This window comes from Panulirus ornatus, chromosome 39 (genome assembly GCF_036320965.1).
Source record: "Panulirus ornatus isolate Po-2019 chromosome 39, ASM3632096v1, whole genome shotgun sequence".
Classification (NCBI taxonomy): domain Eukaryota; kingdom Metazoa; phylum Arthropoda; class Malacostraca; order Decapoda; family Palinuridae; genus Panulirus; species Panulirus ornatus.
In genome coordinates this window covers 14,368,278-14,388,921 of record NC_092262.1, presented here as the reverse complement: position 1 = coordinate 14,388,921, position 20,644 = coordinate 14,368,278, and the positions used below count along the sequence as shown (strand labels likewise).

General features: G+C 39.5%; 1 protein-coding gene across 10 annotated transcripts in view; it reads right to left on the bottom strand.

Annotated features, from left to right (window-relative positions):
• The window catches only part of LOC139761196 (annexin B9-like), a 91,098-nt gene that overhangs the window by 15,131 nt on the left and 55,323 nt on the right, over nucleotides 1-20,644 (bottom strand). For all 10 annotated transcript variants that reach the window (XM_071685239.1, XM_071685240.1, XM_071685235.1 and 7 more), the window contains 4 exons: nucleotides 10,418-10,596; nucleotides 9,137-9,312; nucleotides 1,879-2,052; nucleotides 1,353-1,534 (listed from right to left, as the gene is read on the bottom strand). In XM_071685239.1, coding sequence (XP_071541340.1) covers nucleotides 1,353-1,534; nucleotides 1,879-2,052; nucleotides 9,137-9,312; nucleotides 10,418-10,596 — 711 coding nt within the window. The remainder of the gene's footprint in view (nucleotides 1-1,352; nucleotides 1,535-1,878; nucleotides 2,053-9,136; nucleotides 9,313-10,417; nucleotides 10,597-20,644) is intronic.

Below are 20,644 nucleotides of genomic sequence, written 5' to 3'. Positions count from 1 at the left end.
CAGGTTCCTTTCCTCAAACATACTACCTATCTCTCCTTTTTTCACATCTTGGTTACATCCACACACATTTAGGCACCCCAATCTGAGCCTTCAAGGAGGATGAGCACTCCCCGCGTGACTCCTTCTTCTGTTTCCCATTTTAGAAAGTTAAAAAAATACAAGGAGGGGAGGATTTCTGGCCCCCTGCTCCCGTCCCCTCTAGTCGCTTTCTACGACACGCGAGGAATGCGTGGGAAGTATTCTTTCACCCCTATCCCCAGGGATAATATACATATATATATATACACATACACACACACACACGCACACATACACACACACACACACATACATATATATACATGTGAAAAATGTAAGAAACAATTTAGAAAACTGAAAACTTATGGAAATGAAAAGTAACAAGAATAACGATACAACTTTCTAAACATTAGTAGTCTGAAAGTACTGGTATCAGAGCTAAAAATGAGCATCTACACTGGTATAGGCTGAGGCAGATAACTCCTTTAAAGGTATCTGGCAACCGTATTCAACTCTCTCTAACCAGAACTCACCCTTGAAACCGAGGCTGACAGAAAGATATAGGTCTACAGGTGGAGACATTAAGGTGTTCAACCTGAATTATCAAGGAGGAGAATACAGTATACTTTTAACTTTCACAAATTTTATTCTCGTTTGTTACAGAATCTACAGATCCAAAGACAAGTAAGCCACTCTCTCACATTGCAATCAACAATACATATCACACAAAGTTCTTTCTTCCTGATTCTCAATTTCCATTACTTTTATAAAACAAAACTAAATAGCAGTACATCAAACAATGAGGGCTTTTTAGTTCCCAGGGCCCCCTGGACTGTTATAAAGCATGTGCAACCCATCCCTACTCCTCTAACACTATTCAAAGGCCTGGTTCTTTCTAAATCCATTTCTGCAACATTCAGTCTCAAATCCATTCTCCCCTCAGCTGAATATTCCTCACCCCCTAAACTGCTTCTTTAACCTGAAACCCAGCTGTCCAAGGTAGCCCCTACTCTACACCTTCAAATCTCCAACCATACTCTCTCCCATCATTTCCATTCCAAGGGCAGTGTTTGTGTTTTTGGTTGTAGAAAATCATCCACTGTTTGCCTATTGGATCTTGAATCTCCCTACTCTGAAGTCATCTGGCACTAAATTTCTTTGTACAATCTAACTCTGTTTTCACAGTTCGTGCATTTTCCCCTAAATCCTTCAAGTAAGTATTATTTGATCATCTGACCTCCTAACAAGAAGCACTGTTCTCTTCCCATCCATGCACTAACATCTCTTATGAAGGGCATTTCAATGATAAATAATTTTCAACCAGGGAGACTAACCTTAATATCCTTCTCAAGAGGTTTGCTGTACATTTTCTGATATTCTTCCTTGATGTTGCCCATGTCAATTTCACACCGAGAAACCACCAGGCGGATCAGGGCTCGGTCTTTTGTACCCATACCAGCCATTGCGTCATGCAGCTCCTTGGCAAAGAACCCAGCACGATTCTGGATAGTCATGTCTGTTAGGAGGATTAGTTTTACTTGTAAGAAAAGTCTTTTTGGACTGCTAAAACAAATGCAATTATACTATGCTTCATCTCTAGTCAGAAATTTACAAATGATTGTAAATAAGAAAAGAAATACGGCCTGCCTTCATCCCAGTCTGACTACATATGACAGCAATACATGAAAAGTACTTACATGCCAGTCTTTAATTCCATATGACAGCAAACAAAAAGTAAATTTATAGACTGCATTCATGCCAATCTTTAATCAAAAATACTAGGACTTAATATTAGTACTGACAGACTGCCTTTGAGTCAGTCTTTAAATGCATGTGTTAGTAAATATGAGAAGTACTTACAGACTGCCTTCATGCCAATCTTTAAGTCTCCAGACAACTCTGCATCCAAGGCATCACCAAAGCTCTTCCCCTTGATTTTCTTGTATTCCTCAAACACACAGCGCAGCAAAGGGTATGAATAAGAAGACAAGATGCGGTTAAATTCTGCCTCATCAGTGCCCATCTTGCCTTCACCTGGAAATGTTTAAGAAAAAAGCAATGGAGTGACGGTCAAATCAAAGAAATGTATGAACTTCATTATCATCATTATTTTTTCTTCCCTGCTTGATCGCTGTTTCCCACATTGGCAAGATAATATCTGGAACAAATAAATAGGTTTTAGAGGAAAAATACTTATTTAGTGCCTTCCCTTTTTCCTTCTGAAAAGTACCAATACAAAAGGAGATGATTTCAAGCCTCCTTCTTCCATCCCTCCAACTCGTTCTCTACAACATGTAGGTTATAAGTGAGTAGCATTCTTTCTTCCCTCACCCCAGGTTTATTGTTGGTGCCAGGAACAGATGGTGGCCAGCTTCATTTGCTCTCATCCACTTTCTAGATGTCATATAAAATGCACCAAAACCAAAAAAAACTCCACAGCCAAGCTTCACAGACCATTCTATGGTTTCCTCTAACCACTTCATAAGCCCTAATTCTGCCACTGACAGCATATTGCACCCTATATACTACATCGCTCCAATTCTTTTTATCCTGCACAAGCCTGATACCCTTTTGTATGTTCAGGCTCCAACCCCTCAAACAATTTTTACTTAAATCATTTCATTCTCACTCCTAATATGAGACTCTGGCAACAGGTTAGGGAAGATGTCAACTCCCAAGTCATTCTCGCATACAAAATCCTAAAGCTTATTTAATCTACTGAAAATATACAACTGCAGAATTCAAATTCTTGTTCTAATGAATTCCATAATTTGAAACCACTAACTGATATACACTCATAACATAGAGTTGTACACATTATAAAACAGCCTTTTACAGTCAGGTGCTTTTCTCACTGAATACACATCTTAAGCAAATTTCCTCAAAACATAAAAACTACAGGCAATTCAATGTGCTTCCCTATTTACTCTTGCAATTCCCTCCTAAATCAATAAAATGCTGCATGTACACTTTTCATGCTCAGCATTCTCTCAACTAACATTCTTAAGGATAAAAGATCTAACTCATACATCTCTTTCCTTCTGTAAACCATCTTTTTCACTTGCAAGACACTACATTCTTTTTTGAACATTTTCCATAATTTCAAATAAATGCAGCAGAGTTGGATTATTTACACAGAATGGTTGGAATTATGGGTAAATAGAATACAGAGTAAAAATGTAAGGGGGCTATGGGGTGTGCAGATCACAGGGATGAAAGTCTATTAGGATCATATAGTCAACTGGCAGACAACACACAGGTAAGGAAGATATAATTCTAATAGCTTCAAGGATGCTCTAAAATTAATTATGGATTCCTTTGTGGGGAGAGGTATTTCAACAAGACTACCCTTTCTAGCAAATGATAATAATATATCCTTGTCGAAGGTGACTTCACTTAAAAAATAACCTAATGCAGGTGGAGTCTAGTAACAAGATACACAGTAGGAGAGTTGAGGGCATAACAAGGAGAGGTAGAGGCATACCATGAAAGTGACAGATAGATGTTGGAAAAGAAGAGACAACAGATTGGGATATTTCAGATGATGTTAGAACAGTGACTGGGGACTGGTTGCAATGAATGAATTTTGTGTATGGTGGCAGTTTAAGTAGAGACTTGGTTTAAAAGAAGAATCAGTTAAGCATGTAGAGAGAAATGCAAAAATGCATTCTATAAACATGCAAGTCCATATTTCCCTTTAACACATTAGGCACAAGCTAAGGATGTGTGTGTGAGTCATGCAGCTGAGGCTTTATGTCCCTGACCATCCATCATATTAGCAATGATGTAATAATAATGGACAGAGAGGCATTTGGAGGTTTCCATTACCATCATGCAGCAAATGTTACTTTCCTTATTTGACAACACTATGTCTCCTTCACTTAAATATCCTTTAAAAAAGGACTAATGCATCCATCCAGCCCTTTCAGTCGATACCTTCCTTCCATGCCTCACACATGCTCTGAGACAGCTTTGTCCACATATCCCACTTTCTACAGTATTTCCTGCAGTTCCCAATCCACTTAAGTTCAGGTGTGCATAGTGCCATTGTACAAAGGCAAAGGGGATAAGAGTGAGTGCTCAAATTACAGAGGTATCAGTTTGTTGAGTATTCCTGGTAAATCATATGGGAGGATATTGATTGAGAGGGTGAAGGCATGTACAGAGCATCAGATTGGGGAAGAGCAGTGTGGTTTCAGAAGTGGTAGAGGATGTGTGGATCAGGTGTTTGCTTTGAAGAATGTATGTGAGAAATACTTAGAAAAGCAAATGGATTTGTATGTAGCATTTATGGATCTGGAGAAGGCATATGATAGAGTTGATAGAGATGCTCTGTGGAAGGTATTAAGAATATATGGTGTGGGAGGCAAGTTGTTAGAAGCAGTGAAAAGTTTTTATCGAGGATGTAAGGCATGTGTACGTGTAGGAAGAGAGGAAAGTGATTGGTTCTCAGTGAATGTAGGTTTGCGGCAGGGGTGTGTGATGTCTCCATGATTGTTTAATTTGTTTATGGATGGGGTTGTTAGGGAGGTGAATGCAAGAGTTTTGGAAAGAGGGGCAAGTATGAAGTCTGTTGGGGATGAGAGAGCTTGGGAAGTGAGTCAGTTGTTGTTCGCTGATGATACAGCGCTGGTGGCTGATTCATGTGAGAAACTGCAGAAGCTGGTGACTGAGTTTGGTAAAGTGTGTGAAAGAAGAAAGTTAAGAGTAAATGTGAATAAGAGCAAGGTTATTAGGTACAGTAGGGTTGAGGGTCAAGTCAATTGGGAGGTGAGTTTGAATGGAGAAAAACTGGAGGAAGTGAAGTGTTTTAGATATCTGGGAGTGGATCTGGCAGCGGATGGAACCATGGAAGCGGAAGTGGATCATAGGGTGGGGGAGGGGGCGAAAATTCTGGGAGCCTTGAAGAATGTGTGGAAGTCGAGAACATTATCTCGGAAAGCAAAAATGGGTATGTTTGAAGGAATAGTGGTTCCAACAATGTTGTATGGTTGCGAGGTGTGGGCTATGGATAGAGTTGTGCGCAGGAGGATGGATGTGCTGGAAATGAGATGTTTGAGGACAATATGTGGTGTGAGGTGGTTTGATCGAGTAAGTAACGTAATGGTAAGAGAGATGTGTGGAAATAAAAGGAGCGTGGTTGAGAGAGCAGAAGAGGGTGTTTTGAAATGGTTCGGGCACATGGAGAGAATGAGTGAGGAAAGATTGACCAAGAGAATATATGTGTCGGAGGTGGAGGGAACAAGGAGAAGAGGGAGACCAAATTGGAGGTGGAAAGATGGAGTGAAAAAGATTTTGTGTGATCGGGGCCTGAACATGCAGGAGGGTGAAAGGAGGGCAAGGAATAGAGTGATTTGGAGCGATGTGGTATACCGGGGTTGACGTGCTGTCAGTGGATTGAATCAAGGCATGTGAAGCGTCTGGGGTAAACCATGGAAAGCTGTGTAGGTATGTATATTTGCGTGTGTGGATGTATGTATATACATGTGTATGGGGGTGGGTTGGGCCATTTCTTTCGTCTGTTTCCTTGCGCTACCTTGCAAACGCGGGAGACAGCGACAAAGCAAAAAAAAAAAAAAAATATATATATATATATTTTTTTCATACTATTTGCCATTTCCCGCATTAGCGAGGTAGCGTTAAGAACAGAGGACTGGGCTTTTGAGGGAATATCCTCACCTGGCCCCCTTCTCTGTTCCTTCTTTTGGAAAATTAAAAAAAAAAAATGAGAGGGGAAGGTTTCCAGCCCCCCGCTCCCTTCCCTTTTAGTCGCCTTCTACGACACGCAGGGAATACGTGGGAAGTATTCTTTCTCCCCTATCCGCAGGGAATTATATATATATATATTTTTTACAGCGCTGGTGGCTGATTCATGTGAGAAACTGCAGAAGCTGGTGACTGAGTTTGGTAAAGTGTGTGGAAGAAGAAAGTTAAGAGTAAATGTGAATAAGAGCAAGGTTATTAGGTACAGTAGGGTTGAGGGTCAAGTCAATTGGGAGGTGAGTTTGAATGGAGAAAAACTGGAGGAAGTGAAGTGTTTTAGATATCTGGGAGTGGATCTGGCAGCGGATGGAACCATGGAAGCGGAAGTGGATCATAGGGTGGGGGAGGGGGCGAAAATTCTGGGGGCCTTGAAGAATGTGTGGAAGTCGAGAACATTATCTCGGAAAGCAAAAATGGGTATGTTTGAAGGAATAGTGGTTCCAACAATGTTGTATGGTTGCGAGGCGTGGGCTATGGATAGAGTTGTGCGCAGGAGGATGGATGTGCTGGAAATGAGATGTTTGAGGACAATGTGTGGTGTGAGGTGGTTTGATCGAGTGAGTAACGTAAGGGTAAGAGAGATGTGTGGAAATGAAAAGAGCGTGGTTGAGAGAGCAGAAGAGGGTGTTTTGAAGTGGTTTGGGCACATGGAGAGGAATGAGTGAGGAAAGATTGACCAAGAGGATATATGTGTCGGAGGTGGAGGGAGCAAGGAGAAGAGGGAGACCAAATTGGAGGTGGAAAGATGGAGTGAAAAAGATTTTGTGTGATCGGGGCCTGAACATGCAGGAGGGTGAAAGGAGGGCAAGGAATAGAGTGGATTGGAGCGATGTGGTATACCAGGGTTGACGTGCTGTCAGTGGATTGAATCAAGGCATGTGAAGCGTCTGGGGTAAACCATGGAAAGCTGTGTAGGTATGTATATTTGCGTGTGTGGACGTATGTATATACATGTGTATGGGGGGGGTTGGGCCATTTCTTTCGTCTGTTTCCTTGCGCTACCTCGCAAACGCGGGAGACAGCGACAAAGTAAAAAAAAAAAAAAAAAAAAAAAAAAAAAAAAAAAAATATTTTTTATTTATTATTTTGCTTTGTTGCTGTCTCCCGCATTTGCGAGGTAGCGCAAGGAAACAGACGAAAGAAATGGCCCAACCCACCCCCATACACAATGTATATACATACACGTCCACACACGCAAATATACATACCTATACATCTCAATGTACACATATATATATATACACACACAGACACATACATATATACCCATGCACACAATTCACACTGTCTGCCTTTATTCATTCCCATCGCCACCTCGCCACACATGGAATACCATCCCCCTCCCCCCTCATGTGTGCGAGGTAGCGCTAGGAAAAGATAACAAAGGCCCCATTCGTTCACACTCAGTCTCTAGCTGTCATGCAATAATGCCCAAAACCACAGCTCCCTTTCCACATCCTAGGCCCCACACAACTTTCCATGGTTTACCCCAGACGCTTCACATGCCCTGATTCAATCCACTGACAGCACGTCAACCCCGGTATACCACATCGATCCAATTCACTCTATTGCTTGCCCGCCTTTCATCCTCCTGCATGTTCAGGCCCCTGATCACACAAAATCTTTTTCACTCCATCTTTCCACCTCCAATTTAGTCTCCAACTTCTCCTCGTTCCCTCCACCTCCGACACATATATCCTCGTGGTCAATCTTTCCTCACTCATTCTCTCCATGTGCCCAAACCATTTCAAAACACCCTCTTCTGCTCTCTCAGCCACGCTCTTTTTATTTCCACACATCTCTCTTACCCTTACATTACTTACTCAATCAAACCACCTCACACCACATACTTAATCATCTCATTTCCAGCACATCCACCCTCCTGCGCACAACTCTATCCATAGCCCATGCCTCGCAACCATACAACATTGTTGGAACCACTATTCCTTCAAACATACCCATTTTTGCTTTCCGAGATAATGTTCTCGACTTCCACACATTCTTCAAGGCTCCTAGGATTTTCGCCCCCACCCTATGATTCACTTCCACTTCCATGGTTCCATCCGCTGCCAAATCCACTCCCAGATATCTGAAACACTTTACATCCTCCAGTTTTTCTCCATTCAAACTTACCTCCCAATTGACTTGACCCTCAACCCTACTGTAACTAATAACCTTGCTCTTATTCACATTTACTCTTAACTTTCTTCTTTCACACACTTTACCAAATTCAGTCACCAGCTTCTGCAGTTTCTCACATGAATCAGCCACCAGCGCTGTATCATCAGCGAACAACAACTGACTCACTTCCCAAGCTCTCTCATCCCCAACAGACTGCATACTTGCCCCTCTTTCCAAAACTCTTGCATTCACCTCCCTAACAACCCCATCCATAAACAAATTAAACAACCATGGAGACATCACACACCCCTGCCGCAAGCCTACATTCACTGACAACCAATCATTTTCCTCTCTTCCTACACATACACATGCCTTACATCCTCGATAAAAACTTTTCCCTGCTTCTAACAACTTGCCTCCCACACCGTATATTCTTAGTACCTTCCATAGAGCATCTCTATCAACTCTATCATATGCCTTCTCCAGATCCATAAATGCTACATACAAATCCATTTGCTTTTCTAAGTATTTCTCACATACATTCTTCAAAGCAAACACCTGATCCACACATCCTCTACCACTTCTGAAACCACACTGCTCTTCCCCAATCTGATGCTCTGTACATGCCTTCACCCTCTCAATCAATACCCTCCCATATAATTTACTTATACCTCTGTAATTTGAGCACTCATTCTTATCCACTTTGCCTTTGTACAATGGCACTATACAAGCAATCTGCCAATCCTCAGGCACCTCACCATGAATCATACACACATTAAATAACCTTACCAACCAGTCAACAATACAGTTACCCCCTTTTTTAATAAATTCCACTGCAATACCATCCAAACCTGCTGCCTTGCCGGCTTTCATCTTCCGCAAAGCTTTTACTACCTCTTCTCTGTTTACCAAATCATTTTCCCTTACCCTCTCACTCTGCACACCACCTCGACCAAAACATCCTATATCTGCCACTCTATCATCAAACGCATTCAACAAACCTTCAAAATACTCACTCCATCTCCTTCTCACATCACCACTACTTGTTATCACCTCCCCATTAGCTCCCTTCACTGAAGTTCCCATTTGCTCCCTTGTCTTACGCACTTTATTTACCTCCTTCCAGAACATCTTTTTATTCTCCCTAAAATTTAATGATACTCCCCTATCCCTATATATGACAATACACATACATATGCTATTATATACATGAACACCTATGTCAATGAATTACCAGCTTTATACAGTTGCTGTGCAAGATTGTTTGCCAATGCTGGATCATAGTTTTTCTCATCCCTGCTACAGGCACACATAGAAATCAGGAGACGTCGGAAATCTCCTGAGGTGTCTCCCCGCAGGTCATCCTCCAGCTTCTTGCGGTAATGATGGTAATAGGCATTTTTGATGGCCCTGTAGAAGTAAATGGAATTAAGAGAGAGCCTTACTAAATGGAAAAAAATTACAACCTAAGATTTTCCAACTATTTTTGTCTAATCAGAGTTGAAAGAATCTTTGTCTTTCATCTATTTTACTGTCTCACCTCTTCTTTAGGCCTTCACTTTCTAACTGGGTTTCTGAGCCACATCATTTTGAATGGCAAGATGCAATTACATTCAGCTCAACTGAATAGGCATAATGAGGAATGCGCCAACTCAAACTTTCATAGACAATCAATACGATACTTTTCTGTCTATCTATCTATACCTCTGATGCCTATTCTCTTTGCGAACTCCCTCAGGGGGATGGCCCTGGCAAAAGAGTCTCCATAACTGTTGAACTTCAATGCTTTTTTCCTCAATTAATGTACACATGACATGACTAATTGGCTACCCTCAGCTGAACACAATTAATGTTGTCTGACCCACAAGTGGATCTAAAAGGCATATCCAGGAAGTGGAGACATATACATGTACAACTTTAGGTATGATAAAAATTAATTCATACTAAGATGCCAAAACAATCTTAAAGCAAAATGAGAAATTTCTTTAAAAATCTAAGGGAGTAGTCAACTAAAAAGAAGAATCAGATGAGTAATACATACAAAGGAATTCAAACAGCAACAGACCACTAGGTCCCTCCCTGACTTTTGGTGCTAGAAGGAGAGATATGAATCTCAGAGGTCAGAGTGGTTAAGAGTAAATACATGTACATATTTAAAATATGAAATAATTATAAACTTCATAAACTTTTCATGAAGCTAAGGGGGTGCAATTAATGTCTTTCATGGATCTGAAGTGAAATATCAAGTCTATGCTTAAACATATCAATGATACTACTTTCAACAACTCTGATTGGTATATCATTCTATATCCAGTTGAAGAAAAACTACTTCACCTTATTCAAGGTAAAACAATTGCTTACGACTTTGTAACCATTACTACAAATGAAATCAGACGGATATATCCTTAAGTAGATCATTAGATCAAGATTATCAAAGCCTTTCATAATTTTGTTTGCCTGTATCAGATCACCCCTTAACCTTCACTTTCCTAACTAAATATACATCAGAACTCACAAGAGGGATGCATTATCTCGTGTACAGAGGATCTCCACAAGTGTCCTCTCATTAGTGCCAATACCTCCCATGGCCTCATGCAGCTCATGTGCTAGATAGAGTGGAAGTGGGGTCATCAGAGAAACAATCACATCCTCAAACTTGCCACTTAATTCACTCTTAAGATCCTTAACCAAATCCTGCAAAATCATTTAACAAAGTAAGCACTAAGATGAAAGAAAAGTTAACTATATGAGTGTTAATTATAAATATATAAAACTAATTCGAGTGTTAAATATATAAAACTAATTCAAAGACCATTACTGTTTTTATGAATACATATACACAGCACCTATTCATAAATATCCTAAGACACCCCACTGAAAGAGTCTTGGTGTTACATCCAGACCCTTTTCACAGCTGCTCCTGCAACTCCAAGGCTGTTGTACACTCAGTAACACAGAGATGATGGACTCCTTTGATGAAAGAAGTTCTTTGCCAAGACTGTACTCTGTCTTGTGACTTTTCATGTGCACTGTAACGACAAACAAGTGGAGTCTGATAATAACCATGTGTATAATTGTATGTGCTTGCCTTCTAATCAAGGAATCCCTTTTATCTTTACAAACTCCCATGGAATTCTTTCTGTTTCACTGTTCATGCACTGAGCATTTGTGGTAGCTAAGCAGCCAGTGATTGTTTTAAGTGCTCTATTTTGTGTGGCTTACAGCTTTCTTACGCAAACGTATCAGCATTACTGTACTCCACCTGCTAGAGGTTACACTGTGAGTGAAATGTCATCTTTGGCAAGGCTGTATCATCGACAGTACACTCATAGAAGAGCTGCAATTTCCTGCTACTGTAAGTAATGTAGCCTTGGAGGAGTAGGAGTTCCTGGAAAAGGGGTCCTGGAGCAATGGAAAAGAAAGGTAGGCACATATATGAACTGTGATCCTGACTTCATCTCCATACATATCTGCATTCATGAAAGACTTTAGTAAATTCACTTAAAATCTGATCTTAGCACCAAAAGTATCATCAATAACTATTCTTTCAAATGCTGTAATCATCAGACAACTAAAATTAACTTTTAATGTTAAGTAATGAACATTCACTATGCACTGCATCTAAAATATCTATGAAAAAGAACACACACATAAAGCATGATATTACACAGCATATAACTAATATATAAGACCAACCAGTACTTCAATTTTACTATAAGACATTTACTCCTAATTCTAAGAGAATTCTCCAACCTTTAATGTCAGTCAAAAGCTTCTGCGTTTTTAACATTAAAATGAATTTTAAAGACAGAAGAATAAAAATGAAAGGACAGGGCTGTTAAAACTGTAATATTCACAGTTCTTAATAATCAATGAATGGTCTTCTTAGTTACAAAAAGCAAGGTGCACTTACATTAGAAAACAATAATTAGTAACTTTATAAATAATTAGTAATTTCAAAAAGATGATGCCCTACAATCATTAAATATATGTACCCATAATTCTCTTATCTGCACATTCTGGAAATGGGCATTATGTACAAGTTCTTACAAATCTGAAGTCTACCAACCATTCCATACACAAAGGAAATATACAAACAAATTGTTACTGATCACTAAATACCTGTAACTATTCATCTATCTACTATACTTAACCGCCTTCTCCAGCATTAGCGAGGTACTGCAAGGAAACAGCTAAGGAATGGCCCAACCCGCCCACATACACATGTATATACATAAATGCCTACACATGCACATATACATACATATAATTTTCAACGTATGCATACATATACATACACAGGCATATACATATATACACATGTACCTATCCATACTTGCTGCCTTCATCCATTCTCGACGCCACCCCACCACACATAAAATAGGATCCCCCCCAGCGAGGCAGCACCAGGATCAAACAAAATAGGGCCACATTCATTCACAATCAGTCTCTAGCTGTCATGTGTAATGCACCAAAACCACAGCTACCTTTCCACATCCAGGCCCCACAGACCTTTCCATCATTTACCCCAGACACTTCACATGCCCTGGTTCAATCCATTCAAAGCACGTCGACCCCAGTATACCACATCGTTACAATTCACTCTATTCCTTGCACGCCTTTCATCCTCCTGCATGTTCAGGCCCCGATCACTCAGATCTTTTTCACTTAATCCTTCCATCTCCTATTTCGTCCCACTTCTTCTTCCCTCCACTCTGAAACATATATCCTCTTTGTCAGTCTTTCCTCACCCATTCTTCTATGTGTCCAAACCATTTCAACACACCATCTGCTCTCTCAACCACACTCATTTTATTACCACAAATCTCTCTTACCCTTTCATTCCTTACTCGATCAAACCACCTCACAGCACATATTGTCCTCAAACATTTCATTTCCAACAAATCCACCCTTCTCTGCACAACCCCATCTACAGCCCATGCCTCGCAACCATATAACATTGTTGGAATCACTATTCCTTCATACATACCCATTTTTGCTCTTCAAGATAACATTCTTGCCTTCCACACATTCTTCAATGCTCCCAGAACCTTCACTCCCTCCCCCACCCTGTGACTCATTTCTGCATCCATGGTTCCATCCACTGCTAAGTCCATTCCCAGATTTCTAAAACACTTCACTTCCTCCATTTTTTCTCCATTCAAACTTACCTCCCAATTAACTTGGGAGGTAATGAAAGCTTTGTGGAAGATGAAAGCCGGCAAGGTGGTGGGTTTGGATGGTATCGCTGTGGAATTTATAAAATAAGGGGTGGCTGAGTTCTTGATTGGCTGGTAAGGATATTCAATGTATGTATGGATCATGGTGAAGTGCCTGAAGATTGGTGGAATGCATGCACAGTGCCACTGTCCAAAGGCAAAGAGGATAAAGGTGAGTGTTAAAATTACAGAGGTATAAGGTTCTTCAGTATTCCTGGGAAATTATATGGGAGGGTATTGACTGAGAGGGTAAAGGCATGTACAGAGCATCAGACCAGGGAAGAGCAGTGTGGTTTCAGAGATGGTAGAGGATGTGTGGATCAGGTGTTTGCTTTAAAGAATGTATGTGAGAAATACTTAGAAAAACAGATGGATTTATATGTAGCATTTATGGATCTGGAGAAGGCATATGATAGGGTGGATAGAGATGCTTTGAGGAAGGTTTTAAGAGTATATGGTGTTGGAGGCAAGTTGCTAGAAGCGGTGAAAAGTTTTTACAAAGGATGTAAGAAATGTGTACAAGTAGGAGGAGAGGAAAGTGATTGGTTCCCGATGAATGTTGGTTTGTGGCAGGGGGGTTATAATGTCTCCATGGTTGTTTAATTTGTTGATGGATGGGGTGGCTAGGGAGAAGAATGCAAGAGTTTTGCAGATAGGGACAAGTATGCAGTCTGTTCTGGATGAGAACTGAGTCAGTTGTTGCTCGCTGATGATACAACGCTGGTGGGTGATTCATGTGAGAAACTACAAAAGTTGGTGACTGGGTTTGGTAAAGTGTGTGAAATGAAAGGACTTATAATTATCAACACAAATAAAGCCTCATGGCTGTTAATATGGTATAACTATAACTATGCCTTTAAAGGCATGCATCACCACTTCATGATTCAAAGCTTCAAGTTACCAATGTCTAATGCTTCACCATATAATCATTTCTAAACGGTTAACAATTATACTCTACTAAAGAGAGAGCTTCTGTATTACTTACAATCATGTTATGTGCTAAGACCTTGAATTTGAAGAAGGGTGCATACTGGGGATGTCATTTCTGTATAACAGTTTCAGTCCTCAAGGAACAAGTATCAAAACTGCATAATTAGTTTTTCAGTGGTGCAAAAGTTAAGTATACAAATCTTATGTCTAGTTCATATAGATGCCAAGAATAACTGAATACCATCAGACAGAATGAATAAGAGTAACATTTTATCAAATTACATTACAAGAGCAAGATGCAAGAACATCAGAAAGTCTTTTGAAGATATAACACTTTGGTAGTAATGATGGAGGTAACATAGGATAATTTGCAAATCTGTAGGTATACTAAGGAGAGATAGAAGCAGGAGTCCAAAGTGATGTACGAAATCAATGTCAAGTTAACTTGGTTGTGAAGGACTGATGTGAAGACAACTGTTGTTTACGTACAAATGCAGAGAAATTACAACTGACATCAGAAAATAAATATAAAAGATTTCCATTTCCTAGCCTAGCTTTAATTCAATATCAGTCTATACTGACTGAAGCTGGGCCCTCAAGGACACCAACAACTTCACCAGGACCTTCCTTAATCTTCATAAATTCCATCTAAGGTCACACAGACAACTTTCAGAGGACCTCAGGAGTTAAAATTCTGACTAAACAGCTCTTTCTCCTTGGTATATGAGGTGGAAGCATATCTATCAAGCAAACAACGACACAGAGACCCCAAAAACTGCATAGTATCATCCTTATGATGATCTGGTAAAGATACAACTCATAATCTATTAGATATGTCTCCATCTTGGAGGTCACAAAGGGTACAAAAGTTTTTCACTTATATCAAAAACATTCATATCACAGCATAGTGATTCAGAAAATCAATGTTCTAGCATTCAGAGGGAGTGTTATCAGAGTTACTTGTCTGCATCATGTAAAATCATGGTTTGATGACCATACACAAATGTAAGAAACACCCCATTCTGCAATATTCTTAACTTGTTACCAGAAACTGATTACCAAAAGTACATCCCACTTTTGTTTCTTCTACCACAACACTCTCAACTTCTGCTATAATTGCCAATGCCATCGCTAGGGTCATCTCATTGCATGCCCCTTTACATACGCAAGTCTTCCTGGTTCAAAATTTCATGACATCAATACTTGGCATGTCTTTCAAACACAGCTACCACCTTTAAACACAAGACTCTTAATTTCATTTGGATCACTTTTAAAATCCTCATCCAACCCATATCATTAAAGGAAGACAATCTTATATATTCTGCTGATTTTGTTATTAAACCTAAATCACTTAAGTACAAAATCTGTGGCAATTTCTGTTCTTCCAAGGTTCACTGCTACCCAAAACTATATTCTTGACTGTTATGTCATCAACATCCCATCCATAAAGATACAGAATCCTTTTAGTATCACATAACCCGAAGCAGCTGAATACTCACTTCAGACTGCTCACTCATAACAATATATTTTTTGACGAAACATTGCCTTTAATTTTACTTGAGTGCTAGTTTTTACCTGGCAACATGATAAAATTTCATACCTCTAGCAACATCAATCACAAAGGAAATGCTCACATAATATATATATACAGACTAATTACTTCTCTCTATAGCAACTGACACGGCACAGGCAAACACATGCCACAATCACAGCCATCAAGGCTGAAATGATAGCTATGAGAAGGAACACAAAAGGGATTGATCTGAGCTCCCTGTGTGATGGTAGACCCAATTCTAAAGGTAAAAGATCTATAAATGGGAGAAAAAACAAAGGAGAATTTCACATCTTTGCTGTATGAGGAAAGGTGTCTTTATATACAACTCAATCCTCCTATGACTGGCCTCAAGATAAACACTGTACTGTGGGCACAAGTCATTGGGATGGGATGCACACAGACAAGTCATGAGAGTAACAGTCAAAATAATAATTTCTGAAAACAAGGAGAGAAGCAACACTGTGGTGGATAGAAACGATTAGTTCAAGAGAGAATATAGCAGAATTACTAAGGCAGAGGGATTTTTATTCTAAACTGGCTAATATAATAACAGCCACTCCAGACATGTAAGCAGTACTCCATCCTTGGGCAATGAGGCCCCTGAGGATATGGGATACTCGCTAGCAAGAAAAATATTTGGAACACCTAAATGATAATACCAGCTTTTGGGAATCAGATTTTGCAATGTTCATTATGTAGGGTTTCTAAGAAAGAATGGAAGATATAGTTAAACAGGTATTACATGAGATGACTGAAGCTGAACGTTTTGAAACAAATGAGTTCAAAATGAGATATATGTAGAAACAGCAATATGGTCTTGTTAAATCTAACAGACCGCTGCTTTCCAATGCTGCCATGTAGCATTTGTCCAAATTAAGAGAGGGAATATATTAGTGCAAGAAAAAGAATGAGTGCAGGTGTGAGGTGAAGAAGGAAAGTGCAGTGAACCATGTACAAAGAAATTATTGATGTAAGAATGAACTGGGTTGTAGTATGAGAAAAACATATTTCATGGAAAAAAGAATAAGGGAAGGATAGGACAAAAACTTGTGAAACCATTCTTGATAAGCTACAAAGACGTAGCTCTGTCAACTACAATGGAATGAGCACGAGAGCCATTAAAGAAAGAAAAAAACAAGGAAGCCAATGGAAGCAAGTAAGCAAGCACTTGTGCTGCATCCCCTCAAGCACTCCAGAGATGTTAAAGACAATGAGCAAACATTCACCAAAATCCATAAGAAAGAGGACTAAACATGGGTTGCCAGGGGGTGATCACCAATTGACAATGCACCATGACATCCATATAGGTGATCTGAAAGAAGGGAATGAGGTTCTATATATCGAAGAAAGTGAGAGTTAAGGAAAGGTGTAAAGACTATAGACACACATGACATGAAACTGATGAGGTGACACTTAGAAGAGCCAGTGGTAGATTCCTTTTTTTATGAATAGGCTAATCCAAGGTATGCTTCTGAGAAGTCTAGGTGGGCTTTTAGAAGGGCAAAAAAACCATACAAAAATACAAGCATACTTATAAAAACCAGTGCTATATACTACAAATACTCAAAATCAAAGAGATACAAGGTAGTATATCATGTGTCAAAAATACTTTGAAGTAAAGACCTGCAAAACCATCTTAAGCGACTATCTTCTTGAGTTGTAAAATATCTCTGAAAGTCATGAAACTAACCAGTAATCAAGGTTAAGCTATATATGGTGGGTAAAAAAAGGAAAAAGACAAAGAAAAGAGGAAAAAATTATCTAAAACAGATGATCAATCTGACGGTGAAAACAAGAAGTCTGGACAAAATAGAGGACAGGTGTATGGTGAAAGCAAAGAAATGTTGTAAGTTGAGACAAACGGTTTAGTTCTATTAAAACAAACTATAACCAGCAATCCAAACAGAGAGTATAAAATAATTCTGGGCATCATTCAAAAACTCCAAGATAGGAACAGTAATATTGTACAGGGACAACAATGAGTGAATGTTATTAACAATATACATATGTGTACCTTAAACGTGCACAGAAATAGACTAAGAAAAAGTAAAGCACTGGTCACTAATAAGTTGTGTTTCACTATCCTGCATCAATGTTGTATCTATGATCCACCAAGGCAGAACAGAAGTGGGTTTTTCTTCAAAACCACACAATGCAGTTCAATTCACTGTAATCTTACCTAATCAGTAATAATTCTCACGGCACTTTTTTTTAGTCTCAAATAATTGTCTATTTTTATCTATAATCATACACAAAACTGATTTCTCCTTTCCCAAAGTTACATTTTGTCTCTGGACTGTTTAGTATTCACAAATGAAAAGAATATAATTCAGCAATTATTTATCCTACAGCAAAACAAGATTTTCACTCATGTTAACTACTAAATATTTACAACTCAATATACATATGTTGTAAGAGGGATGTAAACCTACACAACTTAATATACATAAGTGTTAATGGGGAAATGTAAATTTACATCATAATTTCAAAAACCAAAACCTTCTGTAACCTTCAGGGATCTTAAATCATTCACCACAGCAAATGTTGAGTCCTAGCTCAATGAACTGTCTATGCCACCTTCTTCAAATGTATGAATTCAAACTAAGGATATTGTAAGTTGAAGAGCACTGTCACCTGCAGAAGCAGAATCATTCTCACAACGCAAGATGAGCATATGTGCAACATGGGAAAAACTTACTTCCATTCAATTCTGAACATCACATTTCACTCACAGAAAAACTTTGTACAAGTCCACCAAACACCTGGTTACCATTCAGTATGAAGATACTTAAGGTCACTGAAACACACACAACCGTCAAAATGGTAGCTAATCTGTACCCTTCAACTCTACCAGATTACTGCTTCTCATCAGTCTAATATAAGATATAAGGATATATGTCTTTTTTTTTCTACATTAACTATTAGCACTGATGTTTTACCCCAAATAAATACCTGGGCATGGCATGTGTGAAAAACTAATGCATTAAGCTTTATAGGATACAAATATCATGTGAAGCACATGCAAACTTCCTGTATTCATTATTAACCGTGAAATTAGAAAATAATGATAAGTATATAAACTGGATACACTGAGGACAGTTTCAATACAGTGCATCATCAAACCTTGATACATTATACTGTGCTTCAGAGCAATTCAGAGCAATTTAATAAAATTCTAGAGAGACAGCAAACAGCATCAGGACAACAGTTTCTACAGTTTCTCATGTGTATACATACCTAACATTGAAAACTTTTTTCCTCAGGTATCCTATATCACAAAATGGCATTATATCATATGGAATATATATATATATATATATATCTTTCTTTTCTTTCATACTATTCGCCATTTCCCGCATTAGCGAGGTAGCGTTAAGAACAGAGGAAATCCTCCCCTCTCGTCTTTTTTTTAATTTTCCAAAAGAAGGAACAGAGAATTGGGCCAGGTGAGGGTAGTCCCTCAAAGGCTCAGTCCTCTATTCTTAACGCTACCTCGCTAATGCGGGAAATGGCGAATAGTTTGAAAGAAAGAAAAAGAATATATATATATATATACATACCTACACAGCTTTCCATGATTTACCCAAGACGCTTCAAATGCCCTGATTCAATCCACTGACAGCACGTCAACCCCGGTATACCACATCGATCCAATTCACTCTATTCCTTGCCCTCCTTTCACCCTCCTGCATGTTCAGGCCCCGATCACTCAAAATCTTTTTCACTCCATCTTTCCACCTCCAATTTGGTCTCACACTTCTCCTCGTTCCCTCCACCTCCGACACATATATCCTCTTGGTCAATCTTTCCTCACTCATTCTCTCCATGTGCCCAAACCATTTCAAAACACCCTCTTCTGCTCTCTCAACCACGCTCTTTTTATTTCCACACATCTCTCTTACCCTTACGTTACTTACTCGATCAAACCACCTCACACCACACATTGTCCTCAAACATCTCATTTCCAGCACATCCATCCTCCTGCGCACAACTCTATCCATGGCCCATGCCTCGCAACCATACAACATTGTTGGAACCACTATTCCTTCAAACATACCCATTTTTGCTTTCCGAGATAATGTTCTCGACTTCCACACATTCTTCAAGGCTCCCAGGATTATCGCCCCCTCCCCCACCCTATGATCCACTTCCGCTTCCATGGTTCCATCTGCTGCCAGATCCACTCCCAGATATCTAAAACACTTTACTTCCTCCAGTTTTTCTCCATTCCAACTTACCTCCCAATTGACTTGACCCTCAATCCTACTGTAACTAATAACCTTGCTCTTATTCACATTTACTCTTAACTTTCTTCTTTCACACACTTTACCAAACTCAGTCACCAGCTTCTGCAGTTTCTCACATGAATCAGCCACCAGCGCTGTATCATCAGCGAACAACAACTGACTCACTTCCCAAGTTCTCTCATCCACAACAGACTTCATACTTGCCCCTCTTTCCAAAACTCTTGCATTCACCTCCCTAACAACCCCATCCATAAACAAATTAAACAGCCATGGAGACATCACACACCCCTACCGCAAACCTACATTCACTGAGAACCAATCACTTTCCTCTCTTCCTACACATACACTTGCCTTACATCCTCGATAAAAACTTTTCACTGCTTCTAACAGCTTGCCTCCCACACCATATATTCTTAATACCTTCCACAGAGCATCTCTATCAACTCTATCATATGCCTTCTCCAGATCCATAAATGCTACATACAAATCCATTTGCTTTTCTAAGTATTTCTCACATACATTTTTCAAAGCAAACACCTGATCCACACATCCTCTACCACTTCTGAAACCACACTGCTCTTCCCCAATCTGATGCTCTGTACATGCCTTCACCCTCTCAATCAATACCCTCCCATATAATTTACCACGAATACTCAACAAACTTATACCTCTGTAATTTGAGCACTCACTCTTATCCCCTTTGCCTTTGTACAATGGCACTATGCACGCATTCCACCAATCCTCAGGCACCTCACCATGAGTCATACATACATTAAATAACCTTACCAACC